The 23,644-nt window shown below is 40.0% G+C and overlaps 1 protein-coding gene across 3 annotated transcripts in view; it reads right to left on the reverse strand.

Moving 5' to 3' along the window:
* The window catches only part of Crebbp (CREB binding lysine acetyltransferase), a 131,348-nt gene that overhangs the window by 31,318 nt on the left and 76,386 nt on the right, over positions 1 to 23,644 (reverse strand). For 2 of the 3 annotated variants that reach the window (XM_048433064.3, XM_048433060.3), the window contains 13 exons: positions 21,902 to 22,142; positions 20,532 to 20,645; positions 12,191 to 12,433; positions 10,401 to 10,503; positions 9,646 to 9,792; positions 8,868 to 8,985; positions 8,059 to 8,230; positions 7,592 to 7,636; positions 7,169 to 7,293; positions 6,464 to 6,652; positions 4,749 to 5,162; positions 3,122 to 3,301; positions 1,975 to 2,164 (listed from right to left, as the gene is read on the reverse strand). In XM_048433064.3, the coding sequence (XP_048289021.3) occupies positions 1,975 to 2,164; positions 3,122 to 3,301; positions 4,749 to 5,162; positions 6,464 to 6,652; positions 7,169 to 7,293; positions 7,592 to 7,636; positions 8,059 to 8,230; positions 8,868 to 8,985; positions 9,646 to 9,792; positions 10,401 to 10,503; positions 12,191 to 12,433; positions 20,532 to 20,645; positions 21,902 to 22,142 (2,281 nt within the window). The remainder of the gene's footprint in view (positions 1 to 1,974; positions 2,165 to 3,121; positions 3,302 to 4,748; positions 5,163 to 6,463; positions 6,653 to 7,168; positions 7,294 to 7,591; positions 7,637 to 8,058; positions 8,231 to 8,867; positions 8,986 to 9,645; positions 9,793 to 10,400; positions 10,504 to 12,190; positions 12,434 to 20,531; positions 20,646 to 21,901; positions 22,143 to 23,644) is intronic. The other variant, XM_048433062.3, reaches the window with a different exon arrangement.

A 23,644-nucleotide genomic window follows, 5' to 3' on the forward strand; every position in this document is an offset into this window, starting at 1 on the left:
AAGAGCTAGTTCCAGGACAGGCACCAAACAGAAATCTTGTCTTGAAAAACAAAAACAAGACAAACAAACAAAAAACAAAAACAAAGCTGTTACTCAGTTCTTGCCTGCAGCAAAGTTTTGTCCCCCCCACCCAAAAATCAACTAAGTGAGTCAATTACTTCAAGGACAAATGACAATATTTGTTGTCAATGGTAAAATCTGGCCTTCATAAAAAATGTTTTAGAAAACTTTTGCTACATGAGCTTGCTATTTTTCAAAGTTTTTAAGATTTATTTTATGAAACTGTCGGTAATACTGGAAACTGCGAGTCTTTAGAGAAGGGGGTTAATACAGCATCAAGTATGTCAGCTCATAATTCAATGACCTAGTACCTTGCAGTTGACCAAAGGATGACATTAACTCACTCTCAAGAGTCTCTGCTTGTTGAATTTTGAAGTATCTGTCAGAGCAGAGTATTCCTAGTTACCTGAAAGAGCCATGAAGAACTCCTCACCCAGTTCAAACAATATCCTCTCAACAGAATGTAGGGCAGATCTCAAATAGTCCAACTCAGTCACTGTAACACTCTTCAAAACATTGCAGGATCACAAAATAATGTCATTTTCTTACTATTTTTGTTTGGAAAAGGTAATTTTTGTAAAAATGTGGTCATTGAGGTTGGCAATATCTCATTCTTGGGATGGAGTAGGTTAAATGTTACCATTAACAGACATTAATTTAAATGAATTAAATATTTTTATTTTCCTCAGTTTTACTTCTTAAAAGGATATGCAATGACAAGATAGTCCACATAATCAAAAATCCACTATACAAGGAATTCCCTTTCCCATGTGGAGCTTTACTGTCTCAGTCCCTACATTCTCTGCACTTTCTCAAATGTGCCTGTCACCAGATGCTCCAAGGTGACAAGGCTTCCAAGGTCAAGCAAGGGTCACTTGACAATCTTCCAGCATCCTATTGTTTCTTACAGTGGACACATCTTCAGTAGAGTACACTCAATTTCTACTTGCTAACCTCATACACCTGGAGCTTTATATTCCCATGCCAGACCAAGTCACAGCAGCTAGACAGCCCCTTACTCCTCTCCATCAGCACAAATCTCTAATTAGTACACATATGTGCTGAAAACACAACACATCGACAGTAATCATTTGCCTTAAATGAGAGCATTTTTGTCCAATAACTCTTTACACCTGCCTCTGTAGAGCCTACACCCCTTAGCCTGTTCAACAATCCAGAGGCATTTTAACTCTGCCTCTCTAGTCTACAACTACTCATCTCAGAAGATAGCTCAGGGTTGATACCTCAGCCGGAGACTGTTACTGTTATTTTTCTCTACATATGTGTGGGGGTGGGAATGGCGGCATATGCAGTACTTGAGTGTGTGCAGGCGTGCATACCTCTGCTTGCATTCATGGAGGCTAGCAGGACAACTGGAGTCCTGCCTTATTCCTTTAAGAAGTCTCTTACTAAACCCGGAGTTGCCGGGCGGTGGTGGCGTACGCCTTTAATCCCAGCACTCTGGAGACAGAGGCAGGCAGATCTCTGTGAGTTCAAGGCCAGTCTGGCCTACAGAGTAAGTTTCAGGACAGTCTCCAAAGCTACAGAGAAACCCTGTCTCGAAAAAACAAAACCAAACAAACAAACAAAAACAACAACAAACCTGGAGTTATGCTGGTGGTTGGCAAGCCCCAGCTTCTCATGTCTCTGCCTCCCACAGTGCATACATGTAGAGTCACACTCAGCATTTTATAGGACTGCTAGGATCCCAACCCTGGTCCTCATGTTTGCCCAGCAAACTCCCTAACATACTGAATTTCTCCAGTTCCTGCTGTCTCCATTCTCAGAAGTAAAACTTAGAGAATGACAGGTAAAGAACATAAAAGGAAATTTGTAATCATTTTCCTGTCACAGCTTTCAATCTCTGGTGTGGAAGCACAGCATAGTCTATAAGTTACAGAAAATGTGACCTACTTTTTTTGCGTGGCTGGGAAGGGGAGGTTGACTGTGAGGCTGTGCCATTAGCACTGTTCTCTTCTTCCTCTTTAGCTTCTACTTTTACTTCGGGTTTCTTTTCTTCTATTTCCATTGGTTCTGATTTCTGCTCTGTTGTGTCTGTTTCTTCTTTTACTTGGGAAGATCCTTGTAAGTCCTCTTCCATCATCTTGGAAAAAATAGAGCCACAGAAGATATAGATAACTGTCAGACCCCGTAACCTAGTCTATTTCTACTCTTAAGTCTCTTTGCATACATGGGTTTGCTAAGAGTTCTTTTGGTTAAAGGTACACATACCATTCTTTATTTTATTTTCTTTTTAGGAAAAGAAACAAAATACCCCATGTCCACTGAATAACTTCATATAGCACTGATGCAATCATAGTTCTAATTAGTATTTTTTCAATATAAAAGTAAGCTTATAGTCGGGCAATGGTGGCGCACGCCTTTAATCCCAGCACTCAGGAGGCAGGCAGACCTCTATGGGTTCAAGATCAGTCTGGTTTACAAAGTGAGTTTCAGGACAATCAGGACCACACAGAGAAACCCTATCCCAAATACAAAAAAAAAAAAAAAAAGTATGTTTATATGCTCAGTGAAATACTGATACATCTAGTTGGGAAGTAAAAGTATCTTGGAAAACTGGAACAAGGATCAAATCCCCATGCTCTGAGATAAGGAGTGTGATATGAGGCTTGGACTAATTGGGAAATCTTTGTCCCACCTGAGGGACACATTCCACATCAGGTGGGACACTGGCTACCATAAAGAAAAATGAGTGTGCCGATGAAAGAACTGCTCATCTTTTGAGGAAAATCAAATATCTAAAGTTTTATTTGCAATTTCCTGATTTTTAAAATACCGAGCAGTTCAAACAAAACCACAAATTCACAGGCTGGATTCAGCTCTGGGCTCCCGAATTTCAATTTCTTCCATAAGTTAGTAGACAAAAATATCACCACTGCTACAGAACTAGAATTTAATGAAGAACATTATCAAAAAAGACTTTTAGAAAACGCAAACATTTAAAATGAATATCCAAACATCATGATAGGTCCTGAGGATATATAGGTAAAGCTACCACACACAACCTATGTATTGCCACCTGGGGAACAACAACATGTACCTCAGACCGAGGTTCCCCCTTGGATTCACCAGGATCAGGCTCAGCATCATCGGTCTGAACTTCTGTCTTTATTTCCTGCATAGGAACTTCAGGTCCTGGCTGCTGGGAACTGGTTTCAGCACTGGTCACAGAGGAGGGAGTGGGGATCCTATTATCAATGCTGGCTGCTGCCTGAGAAAGCTGCAAAGATAATAATCATTCATCGCTGTAAAGCAGACCACATCAATGCCTTCAGTTCCTGACCTTTCAACCCCAGCTTTCTGTTTAGTATTTCTCTGTACAACCTAAGCACCTAGTAGGAACACTAAAGAACAGAAGCTCTTGGAAGGTGTTCTAGAGGAAATCACTGCCAGAAGCATGATTTACTTCTTACCAAACATGAAGAGCCAGGAGAACATAAAATTATTTTCTCTTGGTTTTCGACTGAATTTTTTGACCTTTATTTCCCTTCCTTAGCATTCAGGCTCATGATAAACACTTAAGTAGCTATAAGGAGATTGAGAAATAATGGCCTATGTGAAGCAGAATATCCAATGAGCCTGTGTTAACACAGGACAATGATGGTGGTGGAGTAAACAAACATTCCATAGCCATGTAACAGACTTTACCCAATAAAGTGCTACATAAACTAATAAAGGAGATAAAAAGAACTCTCTTTAGAGGACATAGGATGCAGTCAGTGGCAGAGTGCTTGCCTCACGCCCTGGTCTGAAGGCAGAAACAACTTAGAGACAAAATGCAGAGTCAAAGTAAGTATATGTCCTTACGGAGAAAGAAAAATAATGTCATCTTTGAAACTGTCATTTGATTAAATTTGTCATTCTACAAATATTCTGAATAACTATAAATCTGAGAGGAGGGGAATCTATAGACTAGACTCAAAAGAAAACGATACTAAGATTTCTGTATTTCTAGAAAGGCACTTGGCTAGGCACTGGCCAGTAGTCCTGGGATGATGCAGGGAACATCTCCCATCCTTCCAAAGCCACCTACAGAAAGGAATGGGCTGTTTAGAGCCATAGAAGATACAAGCCTTCACGCTGTTGTTTCAATATGAGTAAGAAAAGTCTTCTATTCTGAAAGAAGGCTGATTAGTCAGGTTAGAGAACCTGTACTTTGGAGCTTTGGCATGCTTACCAAACCCATGAAACTAAGCACAAAAACTATTAAAACCTAGATGATATTAATCTAGAACAGAAAACACGGAAAATAATTGTTGAACATACAGTTCAATTTTTGTCTTTACTGTAATATAACAATGACTATTAATTTCTATAAAGTACTTCAACCAAGGGTAATTCTAAACCAGGCCTTCCTTTAGGGCCAATAGTAAGAACAAAGCACAATTCATTACAGCACCATGAGGAACACACAGTTTTTAGTATCAGAGCAAAATGCCATAGCATCCTGATAGGGTATTCTTTCTTCCTTTTCATTATTATTATTATTATTATTATTATTATTATTATTATTATTATTATTGACAGGTCTTACTTTGTAGCTCTGGCTAGTTTCATGCTCAGAATTGCCTGTCTACCTCTACCTCTTGAGTGCCTGAGAGAACATTGTTATGGAAAAGTATCCTCTAAGAGTTTTGCATGATAATGACAGACTGAAAGAGGCTCACCGGTGTGCCAGGAGGCTGAGTGTGCACAGGTGTTGGCTGCTGCTGTGATGACTGAGGAGTAGCAACAGATGGTGGCTGCACTGGGGTTTGAGGCTGTGGAGTCACCTGGGCCTGTGCTGCTGCCTGGACTGTAGGGGTACTCTGTGTTTGGGCAGCACTAGGTACTGAGCCAGGAGTTGGAGTAGGAGTCTGCCCAGATGACACAGGAGTGGATGGCTGAGTGGGAGCTGCTGGCTGGGGAGGGGTCATCCCAGGTGGCGTAGGATGTTGGAGAGAGGGCATGCCAGCAGCTGTGGAAGCAGGAGGTGGAGTTGGGTGCAAAGGTGACTGTGTCACTGGTGGGCAGGGCAGCTGGCTGGCCTGGGGAGCCAACATGTTGAGAGGGTTAGGAAGAGCACCACCAGGCACCTGGCCCTAAAAGAAACAGAGAGAGTGTATGTTTAAAGGACATTACCCAATTGAAAACATCAGAGACTTGAAAAAGAAAATTTAATCACAGTTAATTAGTTCTGCTAGCTTCACTTGTACAAATTCACAGACTAAACATTTATAGCATACACCGTACCATATAATAAAGTTCACACTCAACTGCTTCTCATACTTTGAGCTGTACAACTACAGTATCTAGCTATAATATTCATGGCTTAGATATGTGTTTACTTAGCTAACTAACTTCATGTTTTGTCACATCTACTTGTAACTTAGACCACAGAAAAAGGTGGGTTTTTTTTTCTTTTGGGGGGAGCTGAAACACTAGATCATGTGAGTATGGTGGTTTTCAACTGCAGAGACACTAGAGAATTGTTGACCTTTCAAAAAAAAAAAAAAGGAATCAACATCACAAAGAAGTTTGACCTAGGCACCCAGAATAGTTTCACAGGATGATAGCCACAACCAGCCAAATACTGAAGTGCTGCCTATAACTATTTGTACACCATAAAAGCAGACCTAAAGAGTTAAAAACATATTTACGTTTACTATCTGGCTTTTTATAGAAAAGGTCTACTGTTGGTCACTGTGGCATATGGCTGAAAAAGGAAGACTGCAGCCTGGGCTACATGGGGAGACTGTGGGAAGAAGGGGAATTGGTTTCCTGACCTCTATTCTAAAGAAATTATAGAGAAATTAATCATTATGGAGTAAATCTAACTCATTCATCAACATTAGCTCATTGTCTAAAAAGGCATGAATCTTATATTTTGGGAAAAATTTGACCTATTTTAAATACTTTGTATGCAGCTGACATTTGATATACAACAATTAACCAAAGTGGGGGAAAGCAGTAAAATGAATGGAAAAGGAGTATCTTCAGCTTTAACTGAATAACTGAAACATGTTCGATGAGGAGAGTGTTACTCCCAATGATTCTGCTAGCCTGACACCCCAACACAGGTCAACACACAAACTGAGTCACTAAGAGGAAATTCTTCAAGTACCAGCATTTCTCAGGGTGACATGTTAATCTTAGATCTCTAAAATATACACAGAGGAACCAAAATCCAAAGATCAAAACATAAAAACAAAACAAAACAAAAAACCCAATCATTTTACTTTTTGTGTGAAGTTCACCTAGAGAGAACCAAAAAATTAAAACTTACAGGACAAAGTGGAGAACAATGAAGAGACATATTCTAGAATTCTAACTTTCATAAAATAAAGTAAGACAGGATCTTGTCACAGAGGCTGGGGCTGTCCAGGTTCCCACACTGATGTACCTGTGAAACGCCTGTCTGGGCTGCTGGCTGCCCCATACTGACACTGTTCACACTCATTGCTCCACTGGATGATGGGAACTGATTCTGTGGCAGAAACTGGTTCTGAGTGGGTGCCTGGGCCATCATGTTGTTGGCATGGGTGCTCATCATGTTTGGAGGCTGAGGCATCCGGGAAGGAGAAATGGCCATCTATAAGACAAGAATCAGAAGTGCTACAGTACAGAAGAGGTAGGCCAGAGTCTTCAAGTGCAATGGAGAATCAAAAGCCTTACAAATCTAGAACATTTTGGTCTTAAGGGACTCTTAGGCACTTTTCTACACCTTCTTAAGCTATCTCTTAAGTAAGCCAATGTTCAACTGTCTTCTGAATGGCAATCAATAGCATACTATAATTTAGAATTCTATCATGCCTTTAATTAGTTGAAAGTTGTTTCAGGTCAAGCTTAAGTCAACAGACACAACAGGAGCTGTCTGTTCCACCCTTTACATTAATTCCTACAGATTTGTTATTCCAATAAAAAAATAAGTTAACAGTCAAATAGTTCTCATTGCAGAAAGTTTTGCTTGCTTGTTTAAGAGAAATAAAGGAAATAAAACACAGCTCAAATTCAAAGGAATAAACGCCCTAGAATCCTCAGTTAATAATGGGAGATCCCTGCTCAGAGAGCATTACACCGAACAAAGACTGAGAAGAGAAGCACTTACACCTGGAACTGAGGCCATGCTGTTCATCGGGACAGAGTGGTTCATGGGGGAGGCTGCACGAGGTCCCATTGGTGCTTGTGGCAACTGGACGTTTCCCAGGGACATTGGGTTAAATGAATTCATCCCTGGAAACATTTATTATAGTTCATTAATAAAAGCATCCACAAGAAAAGAAATATATTCCCCAAGTACACTCTAAGACAGAACATATGGGTAACAGACAATAGAGAGGAACTCACAGGCAAATCAGAACAGACAGTAGACATGAGGACAGGTTGAAACGAACCAGAATTAATGCGCACGAAGCACAGAAGCAACAAAGCAGACAAGGAGTAAAAAAGAATACAAAAGGGAAAATGGGGGGAGGATTTGTCACCACTAAAAATTAAACTAAAACATGTTTGACAATAAATAGTTAAATACCTTGAGAAACCTGCATGCGATTCACTTGCAGAGGCAAGGGCCCATCTATAAGGGGAAAAATTTTGAATTAATTAAAAAAAAAAAAGAAATATACTCAAGTTTAAAAAGAACTTGCCAAAATACCCTTTAAAAAGCCTTCCCATGCCAGGCAGTGGTGGCACATGCACTCGGGAGGCAGAGGCAGGTGGATCTCCACGTCTGAGGCCAGTCTGGTCTACAAAGTTAGTTCCAGGACAGCTAGGACTACACAGAGCAACCCTGTTTCAGAAAACCAAAAACAAATAAAACAAAGCAAAGCCTTCCCATGATAGAAGATCAGTGTCCTCACAGGACACAGCCATACTAAAAGCTTCCCAAGTGCAAACTTTTGGAGATCATAACTGTGCACTCTTAGAAATATACCCCAAAGATTAGTGGAAAACTAAGCAAGCAGGCTAAGAGCTGGTAAAAAGAAATATAGTCCTTACTTGGAGGTCTCACAGACTGGGCTGGTGGGATCACAGGGGGCTGAGCCCCCGGAGCTGGCAAAGCTGGCTGGTTTCCCAAGATGCCTTGCTTATGTAAACGTGACCTCCGTTTTTCTTCTAGTTCTTTTTGTATTTTATAGATTTTCTCTGCTAATAAATGATAGTACTCATCCTAAAAGGAATAATATTCAATGTTAAGGAATCAAAAAAAAAATCGAAGAACTACTCATTTGTTTTGTATGTTCTAACTAGAAAATGAACTCTTCATTCATTCATTCATTCATTCACACATTCACATTTTGCTGCTGGGGATCAAACTCAGAGCCTTGGGGTACTAAGCAGGTACTACATCAGTAAGTACATTTTAAGTGCATTAATAAAGGTCCGACACATATGACAAACCAAAGAATCACTTTTCCCTCTAAATTCCCAGTGATGCCAGCATAACCTTTAATTTCCTCTTTATTGAACTAGTGACTTTATAGGACACATCAAATTGAAGGTGCTAAATACTGTTATTTATTTTTTCTGCACAACTGACGCTTTCTCTTGGGTATCCACTGACATTAGCAATAACTTAATACAAGAATTCTAAAGAATACCCACTGTGAAAAAAGGTGACCCAAGGACACACTTTATTTTATGCATCCTCTGTCCTCCTAAGAGACTGTAGGAATCTCATCCTTACTGGGACATGTCTCAAGGTCCTCAAGATAAGGAGTCTCCTAGAGCACAGTCCTAATTCTGGATAACTAACTAAACAAATATCACTTCCTACCTACAGGCTCAACAATTGTTTCACAACTTACCCTACTGTTAGCAGACTCATACATGTCTCCCTCCACTTTCTTAGCATAGGCGACCAGATTCTCCATGCGGCGATCCTTCAGAGCTGCAGGGTCGGGAGTTGGGAAGATGGCTTGGACACTGAAAGGACAATATACTCTATCAACCTGCTTTCAAGGTGGTCAAAGGAAAACTCTCTTTGCCTTGTGCATGAATACGGGAAACAATATTAACCTTTAATCTATACACCAAACACAAATATGTGCTATATTAAGAAAAATATGATTCTAAACCCCTATTTACAACTATTCATTATAAGCAGAACAAAATTAGGAAGAATCCAGTTCATTTACTTCACTTCAACTTAGGTAGCTTGAAACATTAACTTTTTGTATGTTAAATGACTGTATGGTGATAACATATATACTCATCCTCATCAGTAAACCTCACTCCAAGTCAGTAACCAAACCCAAATTCCCCCAAGTTGTAGGAAACTCTATAACTAGTCTCAGTCATTGAACACACCCGAGCTCAAAACCAAAGAGGATAGGCTTCAGGTCACATCTCTATGCTCTCTGATGCCACTATTCAATGGGGCCAGAGTGTGGGAAATTCAGCCTTCCTAGGTCTCTTAACAGTGGGGATGGCTTTCTGAAACAAGCAGGGACCTTCAGCAGCTATGAGCTATAAACTGGGATTGAATATACAAATGAAAAACAAAATCAAGCATCTATGCACCCACAAAGACTCAACAATACCCTCAGTCACAAAATGTGAATCTGACTGATGAGGGTTACGTACAGTTTATGCACTAGATGGCTCCGCAGGTCCTGAGTCACATGTTCATGCCAGCCTTTTCGAACACCAGTGCTGGAAGGAGGTGCTGCTGTCGGTATCGTGCTGAGGCTTCCAATGTTACCAGAGTTGGAGCCATCATTCATCAGTGGACTAGAGAGGGAAACAACAACACCTCATCCAGCTACTCAGGTGAATCAATGAAATGTAGTCCAACTTCTTCAACAATATATGACTTAAAAAGTTTAAGAGAAACGTAATATCTATCTACCAGAATTCACACTGTTTAATTGCTTCTGTTTTACATTTATCATTTTAAAAGAAAGATAGGCTAGAGAGATGATTCTGCTGTTAAGAGGGCTTGTTTTGCCTTTAGAGGACCAGACTTCAGCTTCCAACACCCACACTGAACAGCTCACAACTGCTAGTCACTCTGGTTCTAGGGACTCCAACGCCCTCTTTTGGCCCTTGACAACTCAAATTTAATCACCAGGACACGGTGTAAGAAGAGAACCAATTCCTAGAAGTTGTCCCGACCCTCACACTGTGCACTGTGGCATGAGTGTTCACACATACATGCTCATAAATGTAATTCTCTCACTTACTCACACACAATTTTAAAAAATGGGAAAAGAAGCCAAAATCCATTCCTACTGCCTCAGTAAGTGATTTCTCTGCCATATACCAAATTTTATGTAACCCCCACCCGTTCTATGCCCAGTTGTTCTGCAGATACAAGCTGTCTGAATCTTCAGTCTTACTTGGTGGCCCCCAAGGAAGTTGGAAGAGCTGATTCTGAGATCAAGTTTGGTGGTTGCTGATCTGTTGTTATTCCTCCTGCTGGAATACTCATTGGGTTGTTTCCTTTAAAAACAAAGAAAAATGAAATTAATGCTGACATTATATACACAATTCCAGTTTCCAATAATGGATAAGCAAGTGACCACATAAAGAATTCACATGAAGGATACCAAGATAAAGCAAGACAGAAACTCAGAAAGCTGTATTTTTCGTTAGTGGTGACTAAGTTCAACAAATTCCACCGTCACTGTCAATTCCTTCCTATTTTTACTCTACAGTCTAAATAAAATGTGACTGGTGTTGTTCTTTTTTTTAATGGTTGCTACTTTTTATGTTATAGCTATCCTAGTCAGCAACTGCAACTTCGCTACAAAAGCTGCAACCAGAGGAAATTGTTTCCTCAGGCACTGACTCTTTCAAAGTTACGAAGAGAACTTATCTGAATCTCTGTCCTGCTAAAGACCTCAAGATTCAAAAAATCCTGCTTCCCAGAGAGACTGAATGGCAAGCAGTTCACCTAGCTCATCCCTTATGTCTCTCAAGAAGTCCTTGTGCTTTTTCTCGCCCCTCCTTATAAACCCTTTTTCACCTGGCTCCTCCCTACAACTTCCTGTCAGCTACTTGCCGACTCAAGACTCCGGACTGTGGGCGAATTTTATTTAATCAAACACATACTTTGTATCATTAAACAAATGTTCCAGAGCATAAACAAAAGTAACACACCTTGAAGTAATATTCTACAACAGTATGGAGGCTGGCTAGGGCCCAAATGTACTCTATGGCTACAGTGCTCTATGGCTACTCACTTGCAGTTTTCCAATTTTTCTTTTTCATTATTGGCAAATTCTCAACACTGACCTGCCTGGCTGGCACATACCTGTGTACTGGGGTTGTCAGAAAGTAAACTTACAAAATCTAAGTTTAGGGGGAAAAAAGAGAAAGGCCAGTTTGTCTATAATCTTCATATTAAAGAAAAAGATGTAACTCAGTAAGATTAATAGAATTCCCAAAGTATACTATCAAAAAGGAGGGGAGTAGATATAATTTGGGTATCAGGGTTTCAACCTATTCTCCCAGTCATTATTAATTGATAATCATTTCGGTGTTTTTCCAAAAAGTAACACGGGTGGTTTTAATTGGTCCGTCTCTTAACCTCTCTCAGTATTACGGGATATCAATTTGGGGCCTAATGTACACTAAACAAGTGATTTACTATTGAGCTATATCCCTAGCCCTTAACTTGTCATTTTTTAATGACTCACTAGTGCCACCAATTGCAACTTCACTGATAGCACTACCCATGCTGTGAACAACAGCAGTTAAAAGAACAGAGGAAAAATGTTAAGTGATGGCAGCTGCTGAGTGTCCACTGCTAACCAGCTTGATTCTACGTGGTCACTTCCAATGATGGGAGGACCACAAACACAAAGACGTAGCAAAACCTTATGCAGTCCTTAAATGAGTGGTATACTTAAAGAGTTCACACAGGTTAGATTCTCCAATCTAAGCCACAAGGATGACCTTTATAAACTGTCAAAACAAAGTGGTACACACAGAGCAAATCATTGTTTCACTTGAAAATGTAGTTGTTGCCCTGCAAAAATACACCTCAGGCTTCTCTGGAAGGTCATTAATCCAAAGCAATGAATCTGAAGTCAAAACACAAATTGAAGGTACCTTAGGTTCCAACAAATATCATCATCTTTACCCTGATCTGGAGAAGGTTGTTCTTGAATGCTCCTAGACTTACCTAGGGCATTGAGAGTCCTCATCTGCTGGTGGGCTGGAGGTTGTGCTGGCTGCTGGCCAGGAACCTGAGGCTGCAGTTGCGTCTGGGGCTGGTTCATGTAGGGGAGTCCTAGAGCAGCATAGGCCCGCTGCATTGAACTGGGGTCTATGGGATTTGGGTTACTTAAAGAAGTGGCATTCTGTTGCCCTGCACCAACAGAACCAATTGTGTTTTGAATTCCACTAGCTGGAGATCCCAGGATGGCTAGAAGAACAAACAGACAGACAAGCAAAGAAGGTAAGTAAAAGGGAGATGCGCACAAATGAATTGTAAATAAAGTGAGGCGAATATGTCTTTCAAAGACTAGGAATGTTTGGGAAGCTTTAATGTGCTGGATTCCTCTATGTTGTCTAGCAGGAGTTAAGGAACAAAAATCTGAAATATACCTTCTTTTATGTTTAAAAGCAACAGAACATAAAAAAACTGAAAAGAGATCACTTAGTAACAAATTAGTATGTATTAAAATCTAGAGACACCCAGAGAGTCAGTTACAAGGAGAGTGCCAAATGTATGACAAAGCTAAATACATCATTCTGTGTGGCCCAACAAGTACCTCTCAAGTGAAGGAAGGAACCTTCCTAAGCTGTTGCCCCCACCTATCTTTTGGTACTTTCACCTCTGTAAACTGAGAGGAATAGAAAAGGTGAAACATGGTGGACAATTTTTATTCAACAAATATATGATGTGATTCTCTAAATTACAAAATGACATTTCTCTAAACTCACTCGTATAATGAAAGCATTAGCAACAAGCTTTTCTTAACAAGAGCACCATGCTACGCTGTACTACACTTGATTTACTGACAGACCTGGATAGAAGTAAGAGATGGAATGAAGCTTCAAGATTCCAAATGAGTTTTAATTTATCTAGATGCCACCTCAGTATCCATGCAATCCAGGACCTAGAAGTGCCTCATGTAGCTATCAGCCACCTTGATCCAAGCCCACAAGCAGAATGCAGAGCACTCTAACCCCAGGAAATTAAAAGGAAAAAACATTGTCCACATAAGAAACTCATCCTAAAGGACTTCAGATGAAATGGCATAACCTATAATACTCACTCACTTTTCTCGTCATTTCAAGTCTAACCCATCTACGCACCAACACAATCCACCCATTTGGGGAGATTCTATATGGCAGAGGTTTTCTGTCACACTATTTATTCTTTATCTTTAAGAGGTCCTTTATTTTAAACCTGTACAAAGTTGAGTCATGTCAGATGTAAAATCGAAGACATTAAGCTTATAAAGTTGACATTGTATGATCTTCTGACATATGAAACATTCACAAAGCCTTTCTTTCAATTAGTAATATTTTTACACTTGACATCTATGCAAGTGTAATATACAACTGAAATGCTTATCAGCACAACTTAATTAAACTGAAATGTGTAAAAAGAAAACCAAATCTGGTAATTAGCCATTTCATACTATTAACTTTTCTAACAAGGATAGTCAGATCTCAAACTCATAGCATTCATTAGAAACAAAACAGCAAACATCTCATCATTATAAATAAAATACAATTCCCAAGGTACACCTTGACAACGAGTACAGGTGAAATAGTCTAGTATAAAATCTTTAAAAGTATATTAAATATTTAAGTCCTTGAAACTATAAGCATGTACCCATCATATTTCCTCAACTTGCATGGTAATTTTTCAAAGAGTTATGACACTGAAAAAGAAAATAATCACCCAGTGTTCTCTTGTAAGACAAAATTCATAGGACTCTCCTTCAAGATATTTATTCTCCTCCTCTTTTTCCTTTCCCTACCATGCCCACCTCTCTCTCTCCACTTATGTCTTCTCACATACTAAGGTGCTCAACCTCAGTCTCGAACAGTTTACTTTCCTCTCACATTAGACATAAAGAATAGACAGTGAGTGAATTATTCCAGGATCTGAAGAAACAGTGTCTATGTGGCCTCCCTTCCTAAGTGAAGGCTGTGTTTTAATGACTTTCCTTACTATATTATTTCATCTGCACAATCCAAAATGTCAATATTTGGACAAAATACCCACCCTAAGATAAATCAGGTTTATATATGGGGTAAACAGTCTCATTCACTAGAGCCTCTCATAGGTGCTATTAACATATAAACTATTTTCTGTTTACATTAAAAACACGCTTTCTAAACAAAAATACTATTTTCATTTTGAAACAAAATATGTCTAGCAGAAAACAGGCAGACATATGGAACTTGACATTTTCAACAATTCATAACCAAGAAAAAGGAAACTATGAACAACAGACTTGACACTGACACACAGCTCAACAAGAGCTTCAAACAATGCTACTGTATGAAAAGCACTAACTCCTAGGGGGTGATGGGCTAAGAGCAGAGTCATATAAAAGTGGCCACCAGTGTTCCATATCCTTCTCTTAATTCCCACAGTGCCCACTGGGTCTGTTTATTATTAGGCATTCATACTTCCAGCATTCACACTACACCCTACTAGGCTTCCTGGTACAGTGGTTAGTACATAGTCTATAAGCTTAGAACTGCTGGGAAAAACAAAAGTGATCTAATAACCATTCAATGCACACCAAAACACAGCTTGAAACCTAGACCAGAGAAAATCTTGTTTATCTCATCTTTCCTAAACATCGCTGGAAGTTGAGACTCTGTAAGACTCAGAGTCTATTCTTCACCTACTCCTAACCACGGAGTAGTTGTACTGGGAGGGCTCAGTGGCACAGTGCACAGTGCAGGGGATCTATGGTCATCTGCCTCTCGCTCGGGGCACCTTTAGGATGAACAAGAATGAATAAAGCATTAAAGGCAGCAATGCTTACCTACTTGCATTTCTGACAGCCTTCCTACACTCTTCAATCAGACATGTTATTGAAGATTATCTTCATGGTCTTGTCCCTTTTAAAGTTTAATGCTGTGATTACAAATGCCACTAGTCCCTTGGATATCCTATTATACCCCAAGGAGTCCCAATATGCTATCTTGGATTATCAGGTGTTGTGCCTAAACCCAGACACATATTTCAGAGCTTTTTTCCTTTGTTGTGGTTTTGATTTGTTTGAGGGGGTAGTAAACAGTTTTGTTATGTAGCTCTAGCTGGCCTATAATTCACTGTGTAACCCACGGTAGCCTCAAGTTCATGACAAACCTGTTTCAGCTGCCTGAGAGCTGAGATTATAGGCAAGAGTCACGGTATCTGGCATGTCTTTGCCTTTCCTAATGCACGCTCAATAACTTCTCTGCCTCACTACTCCTTTTCTGTTGTAGCTAAAGCAGCAAGTCATAGATTAAGAACCAAAAGGCCAAATTTATTATGGGTTCTGTGTAAGACTTGCCTACCAATATTTGAACAGGGATAAGGCAGTCTCTTCCCTCTGAAGTGTATATTACCAACTTAAAACACTCAATTAAACAGCAAACTTCAAGCTCTAATAATTTTCAATAAAACTGACTCAGTTTGGAAATTCAATGAAAACTGACACAAATTAAATGTCAAGCCCTGTCATAGTGGAAGAAGACAAATCACAATGCAAGCTAGACCATTACTCCACTCACTCTTAGATTACTACAGAAACACCAGTGCTAGGCTCATTCTGATCTGTGCACATCTCTGCCAAGTGGAAGGGACTACCTCATCAGCCTCTCCCTGTTCATAATGCAAGGCACAGGAACAAATAGAAGACTGGAGGGCCCAAGTTCTCAAAGGTGAGTTTCCTCAGAAGTCAAGACACATAGGAGGGCAAGGAGCAGCTGTTCTCATCAAGGCTGAGACAGTGAGCTCATAGCTCTCTCACTCTGTGAAGCCATCCAAGGCCCTATCTCCTCAACCCAATCTCTACCATCGTTATGGGCTATCAAGTGGAACTGAGAACCTGGTCAGGCAGAATCTAGTATGTACTGTATGAGACGAAATTTTGAAATCGATTTTAGCTCAATACAACAACAACAACAACAACAACAAAATTATTTGAAGCAATCCAATATGTGCCTAGAAATGAAACAATGAGTAACCCCAAGAAGTAAGGGTCAAGGAAATGAAGACACTGGAACAACAAGCTAGAAGACTACTGTCATAGTCACTGGGAACTGTTGTTCTGTGTCTCAGTCCAAGTCTGGGGCTGGAGCAGTCCTGGAGGACAGGTCTAAAACCCTGTAGGTTCAGGTGGAAAAGCCAGGATCTTTCTCAGAAAATATTTCTATCCTTCCCTACACGACCTGGCCCTTGTAGGCATCCCAAGTAGCCACATCCCAGATTTTAATATACACACCGAATACTGGAAAAATTGTTAAAAATACAGATTCTAATACATGAAGCCTAGATGGGATCCAGATTTTCACATTTTTAACAAGCAACCTGGAAAGAAGCATGTATGCAGCATGTCTGTATATCCAACTGTGAGTAATAAGAGACTCGTGGGTTCCAACATGGGGGACCTCGAATACATGTCACACAGAACCTACTGGAGGTCAAATGCCAGGATTGATGATTGAAAAGCTCTTCTATCTGAACAAATATTTCTGATAGGCAGGTAACTCATCATATTTTATAAAACAGAAAAAAATCCCAAAGCAACAAACAATATGGGTTTCATTTCAAGTAACATCATGTTAATGTCTTAGGCAAGTCTCCAAGATTCTATCAGTAGATACATAAATCACAGCAGTTTGAGAGTGTGGAAAATGTGCCTACTAAGGAGAGGACACTGGTATCTATAGATGTGTATTCAGAAGGGCTTTGGTATACCATGCGGTTAACTCCATAGAGTAAGCCTCGGCACAGCCTATGGTCTTTAGAAGCTTTGCATAGCCTACCTGAGCTGCTGGCATAGGTATCTCTAAGCCCAGTATTTAAGTCACTGCTCTATTGCTATGAAGAGACACCATTACCACAGTAACTCTTACAAAGGGAAGCATTTAACTGGAGGCTTGCTTATAGTTTCAGAGGTTTAGTCCATTATCCTCATGGTAGCAAGCAGGCAGAAGTGGCTGAGAGTTCCACATCTAGATCCACAGGCAGCAGGAAGAGACATTGGGCCTGGCTTGAGACCTCAAAGCCCACCCCCCAGCGACATACTTCTTCCAACAAGGCAACACTTAATCCAACAAAGCCACACCTCCTACTCCTTTCAAAGGGGCTACTCCCTGAGGACTAAACATTCAAATATATGAACCTATGGAGTCATTCTTATTCAAACCACCACATGCAGTCATCTTTATTAACGGACAGGCTATATGGAGGCCCTCTAGGACGCTACTTCACTGTAATTTTGTTTACCCTGGGTAAACATGAGCCTTACTTTTCTCTATGAAGTAATCTAGGCATATTCTGATTATCCCCATAAGGACTATAAAGAGTACTTCATGCCTATACTTGGTCCTTTAGGAGAGAACATTACCACTTTTAAAAAATATGATAGAGCAGTAAACATGCAAATTCCCAGAAAAGTTACTTTTCTAAATTAAAAGATAAGAATGAAACTGAAGCTCATTGTTCACTGAATTAACATCAAATAAGCACAAATTAACTTAACAATGGTGGGTTTTTTTGTTGTTCTTATTATTTTTCTGAGTGGGACATGGTCTAGCAATATACTCTTAAGCTGGCCCAGAATCCATAATCCTCCTACTTCAGCTTATAGATTACTAGAAGGCCCAACCACACCAATGTTAATGTATATATTTCAGTCCCTAGAACTCAAACTGATAATACTGAAGCGTTCATATTTTTCTCTAGTTCCTAAACTAGGATCCATATACCATAAACACAATTTTCTTAAAAAAGAAGATTGCTAAAACATTCTCATTGATGACATGAAACAATTCTACACTCACACATCTACATTCAAAATTGGAAAGTAATTTAAGAAGCAAGAAATGGTTCAGTAGGAAAAGTGTCTCTTGCTCAATCAAATCTGAGGGGCTGAGTTCAGATCTCCAACAGTCACATAAAAAAAAAAATCCAATTATGGTGGTACTATGTGCCCATAACTGTGATGCTGAAGAGGCAAAAGAGGGACAGATTCTAGGGGCTCATTGGCCAATCAATCTAGCCCAAACCATGAGATCCAGGCTCAGTGAGAGATTATGTCAAAACAAACAAACAAGCCAAGGTAGACAGTGATTACAGGGAGACACCAAATGACCTCTGGTCTCCACAGGCTCATATAAAAGCAGACGCATGGTCATACAAACACACAATAATTAAAAATTTAAAAAGCATTTAAGTTTTTACAAAGTGTCCCCCTAAAAAACACCAAAACCTTGTACAGAGACCATGTCATGACTCCCTGTGACTTTTTATCATCAATTCCCACCCCCCGGTAACATCTCACATTATGACTAGCAGAAATACTGTGGTTTACCACTTGAGAAAGCATGCACTGAATCAATTTTCACACTTAGACAGTTATAAGGATGTTAAGAAAAACAAACCACACATTTCTTTCCTTTTCTTCTCCTCTTGCATAAAAACCACATAAGTATTTCTTAAAAGGAGAAAATCACAAAGGTTTACAATTTTCATACCAGTATGTACATATTAAGCTCAAAGGAGCCCATACTAGGCACACCTCTAAATTAAAAGTTAAGAATGAAATCCTAGCTCATTTTCGTGGAATTAATGTCATATAAGTACAAACTCAACAATGAATCTTTTGGCACATCAAGAGCCTATTTCTAAAAACTATCCTAAAGCACAAGAAATTTCACCACTGCCATTGTGGGTGGGGTTTACAGTAAGTTGAAGGAAAAACAGACTTTATTTCACTACATCTGTTATCTCAAATATATAGGTTAAGACCCACTACCCCAGAAATTCATTTTATGTAAGAGATGTCCAAGAAAATTATATACTAAAAATTCAGGAGTTAAGAAGATGGCTCAGTTGTTAAAGCACTTGCCATGCAAGCAGAAGACCTGCATTCAAATTCCCAAGCCCATGTAAAGTCAGGCATGGTGGTAACACGCATGGAATTTCAGTGCTCCTATAGGAAATGGAAAGTGGAGGCAAGAAGGATACCTAGAGGCTTAAAGTCCACACAAGTAATAGAGACCTTGTCTCTAACAAATTGGAAGGACCAACATTCAAGGTTGTTCTCTGACCTAGCACAAGCTGTGGCAAGTGAGTGCCCCCACACACACCTACACTCAATGAACAATTTAACTGATTCAAAGAAACTTAATTGTGGTGTCTCTGTATGGGAAGAAGGCCCCAAATCCCAACCCCCGCCTCTTTTCTCAATGGTGTATGCTGTGAAGTGTGAGGCAGTTTATAGGAAGGAAAGCTAGATTCGGAAGAGGAGATCAAACAGTAAGCAATGGCACTCCACTCCATGGCACTCTTAAGATAGAGTGACTGCCATGTGTAGCCAGTAAGGAAGAAAGTCGCACATATGCACCTGGCAGAAGGGGAACCTCTGAAGATGTTCAAGAAGATGGTCTAAGTGAGGAACACTTAGAACATCAGGAAGTAGGGATGATGAAAGATGAGAAAGACTGTGCCATCCTGAAAGATCACTAGGAGTGCATGCCTCCAACTAGAGGATGACATAGACCCAAGGGCACCTCCTAGACATCCAAATGGGGAGCATAGCCAAAGACCACAATTTAGCCTATGAAATGACAGCAAAAAGTATTAAAACTGGGGAAAGGTGTTCATTTCCCTCTCAATGCTCTGATGCCTAAAAAGAGCAGAAAGCCAGGGGTCTAAAAACAACAGGGATCCAAGGGCCAGATGCAGTGAAGAGCAGCCAGTACAGAACTGGTCACATCAAAGACTACACAGATGATTCAGAAGACAACAAAATGATGGGGATGAGCAGAATGTATCAACCCTGAGTCTAAGATTCCCAGCCTAAACCTCAATAAGCTGTTACGCCAGCTGGTATGGGAACTACATAAGCAAACCTTTACCAGGCTCTTAACACTAAAAGGCTCTTCACAAAAAATTCCCCTCTATTGCCCCCATGATGTCACTGTTATTGTAGGTGAGCTGACACTCAAATCTTCATACTAAGTATCTGTCAGAAAATACCAAATCTTCCTGATAACTATTTGATGGAAGTGACCTTGCTGTTTTGGCACGCCTTCGAGTCCATGTGTGCAGTTTGATGGAGGTAAATGAAAGCCCACTATGGCCATGGCTATTCACAAAGTTCACTGGAAGCCCATCTACCCTCTGAGCTTGGCTGCACCTAAGTCACTGCTAGCCCTACCTCACCCAGCATGTTATGCTGGTGACCCTTGCCCACTACCTACCTACTCTCAGCATTCTCTTAAGAACAGTTTCTATTCTCATCTCCAAGCTTCTCTGCCCCGTGCTCACTTACTTTGTTGGTTTCGCTTGTCACTGGCATTTTTCAAAGGGAGGCAAACAGGACAGTCATGTCGTGTGCAGTTCTTCCAATGAGAGATGATTTGTCGTGAAGATGCACAATGGGCAACTATGACCAGAAAAACAACGAGATGTTATTTTTCTATCCAAATCGTCACACTTCAATTACACCTAAATTATAATGCCAGATTCCATTAAAAAACAATGGTAACAAGTGTAACCATAATACAGTACAGGCAGTCCTTAACTTACAAACAGGCTATCCAAAAAGTTTGTAAGTTGACTGTCAGTAATTCCAGCCAAAAACTTCCCATAGAAGCAATGTTATGAATGATGGGTGATTAAGGTTCCGCCCACAAAACAGAACAAAAGCTATCAACCTCTGAAATACTGAGCACCTACAATGGAAGACAGAACAGAGATCTACAATGCCACTATTAAAAATAAAAACATTAAATTATATTTAAGGATGAAACCAGCTAAGAACTACCACTGAAGAAAGAGAGACAGAGAAGTCAATAAGAAGTCTGTAGGAATTCTGAAAGGACACCGGGGTACTTAGTAAGTACTCGGAGAGAGTAACTGATACCGAATATATCCAGTTCTCATGCTCTAAAGTCTAACCTCCCCTGTTCTATGTTTCCATCATGATCAGAGTTATTCCAGGGATTCACAATGATAACATGGTATAGAGGGAGACCAGGGAGCTATTTTCCCCAAGGTTTATGAACACAAGAAGTAAGAGAAGAAAGAGTACAAGAAAGCATGGCTATTAACAGGAAACACTTCCTTCAGTGAAACTGAGGTGTACAGTAACAAAATAAATGAATAAAAATTTAAAAAAAAGGATAGCACAAGATGCATGTGCCTGATTTTCCCCCTCCCTAGGGATGATAACTTAGGTACCATTAGAGCAGTCTCAAGATAGAGAGGGCAGAGGAGCTACTGATAGCCTGAATCCATGAAACAAACACAAGACAGATGCTGGGGGTACCAGGAAAGTTGTGCCTGCCTGTGTGAATTACCGCCCTAGACAACAACATAGACATTAACAAGGAGTACTCAAGAAGTGACAGAGAAGTCCTTCATGAAAGGAAGAAGAAAAATAACAAACTGAGGGTATTGCCTCATTCAGGGGCAGCTCAGAGCATCAGAACACCAAATCACCTGCCTCCTCAGCAGGTGAGTTTTTCAGGGACAGTTGACGGTCAGATATGGGAACTGTGGGAACAACATATTCTGGGTCACGCCAAAAGGAGGCTAGCACCTATGCCATGTAGGCTTCCAACCACTAAAGCTGCTAAAAATAATAAAGGCAAATTTCACCCTAACAAACAGCCACTAGGTTCAGAGAAGGGCACTTACCTTGGCAGGCTTTCCCAGCCTGACAATGCGTCATATGATTCAAAACATTTTTCATGGTTCGACAGTGTGGAAGAGAGCAGGCCCGAACCTCTCCATTTGCTTGCTCTCGTCTCTGACATTTGTGGGCATGAAGCAGTAGAACCAGCTGCTGCTGTATCAGTTTGCGCTTTTCAGGGTCTGCTGTGGGGCCTGTTGCAATTGCTTGTGTGGGTACAATTCCCACTGATGTTTGCAACTGGGACTAAAATAAAACAAAGTAACAAAATATCTTATTAAGTGTTTAGAGTTTTGATTCACTCTAATTATTAGGAAAGCTCATGAATAACATGGTCAAAAGAACTGGAATAGTTTTCTTTAATCCACCAAAAACTTTGAGAAGATCCCAAACACAAGATGAGTTTAACTCAGATGAAAAGCTGATTCAAGTTCACTTGAATACAATCATCATCCAATGACAACAACAACAAAATTGACACAGGCTCTGGGCTGCAGCAACACAAACTCAATCCACGCAACCATAAGCACCATTAGTATCAGCTGACCCACAAGATGCCACTGCTTATGTAGGTCCCAAGGAGGGAAATGTTGGCAATTTCATATGGTTCAACCTAATGAAAGACTGCCTTGGTGCACTGTAGCACATAGCTAAGGATCAGAGGTAGCTTCTGTTCGGTGGTGTGTCTCTGTACCACCTTGCACTGACAACATTTCATTGAAGCACACTCAGAGGGTAACACATGCACTTTGATTTCACTGTGGTCATCGCCTTTAGAAAGGCATGATACACTTACTGGAAACACAACATCGAGTATGTTTAAAATGCTTTCTAATTTTAAGAAAGAAATATTTTGTCTTTCATTAAAATTTCTACTTATAAGATTCTTTTTTTTTTTTTTGATTTTTTTCAAGACAGAATTTCTCTGTGTAGCCCTGGCTGACCTGAAACTCGTTCTGTAGACCAGGATGGCCTCAAACTCAGAAATTCACCTGTCTTTGCTTCCCAAGAGCTGGGATTAAAGGCCTGTGCAACACATCTGGCCACTTGTAAGAATTTTTTTTTCCCAAAAAATAATTGGCAATCTGCTACAAACTCCAGAAACTGAGTTGGTCTGTTTTTCTCTGTCTGAAGCAAATTTGCCTGGTGTAACTCTCAACTACAGGAAAAATAAAATGAGGCCTGTGGGGTCTTTTTTTTTTTTTTTTTACAAATTACAAACATCTTGACACATATACAGAATTACCAAAAAAGATACATACAGTGTTTATAATAGGCACTATCAAGCACAGATCAAGAATTTCTGATCTTTCAAAATACTCTGATGTTCCCAATTATAGTCATTTATCTTCTCTATTTTATTTTAATGTAAGAATCATTGTAACTGGTGAGATAGCTCGGTGGTAAAGAACTTGCTGCCAAGCCTGATGACCTGCTTTAGAACCGCAGTACCCACATGGTGGGAGGAGAGAACATACAAGTTGTTCTGACCTCCATATATACAAATATAACAATTAAAAGTAAAATTTATAAATTAGGTTTATTCATTTTACATGTGAGTGTTTTGCCTGCATGTATATCTGCACCATGTGCACACATACTTGGTGTCTACAAAGGTCAGAAGAATACACTGGAGTTGTGAACTGCTGTGGGGTGCTACATCAAATCTGCATCCTCTCTTAAGAAAAACAAGTGTTCTCAACCACCAAATCATCTCTCCAGCCCCAACTAAAAATATTTATTAAAAG

The sequence above is a fragment of the Myodes glareolus genome, chromosome 9 (assembly GCF_982192425.1).
Source record: "Myodes glareolus chromosome 9, mMyoGla1.1, whole genome shotgun sequence".
NCBI classification, from domain to species: domain Eukaryota; kingdom Metazoa; phylum Chordata; class Mammalia; order Rodentia; family Cricetidae; genus Myodes; species Myodes glareolus.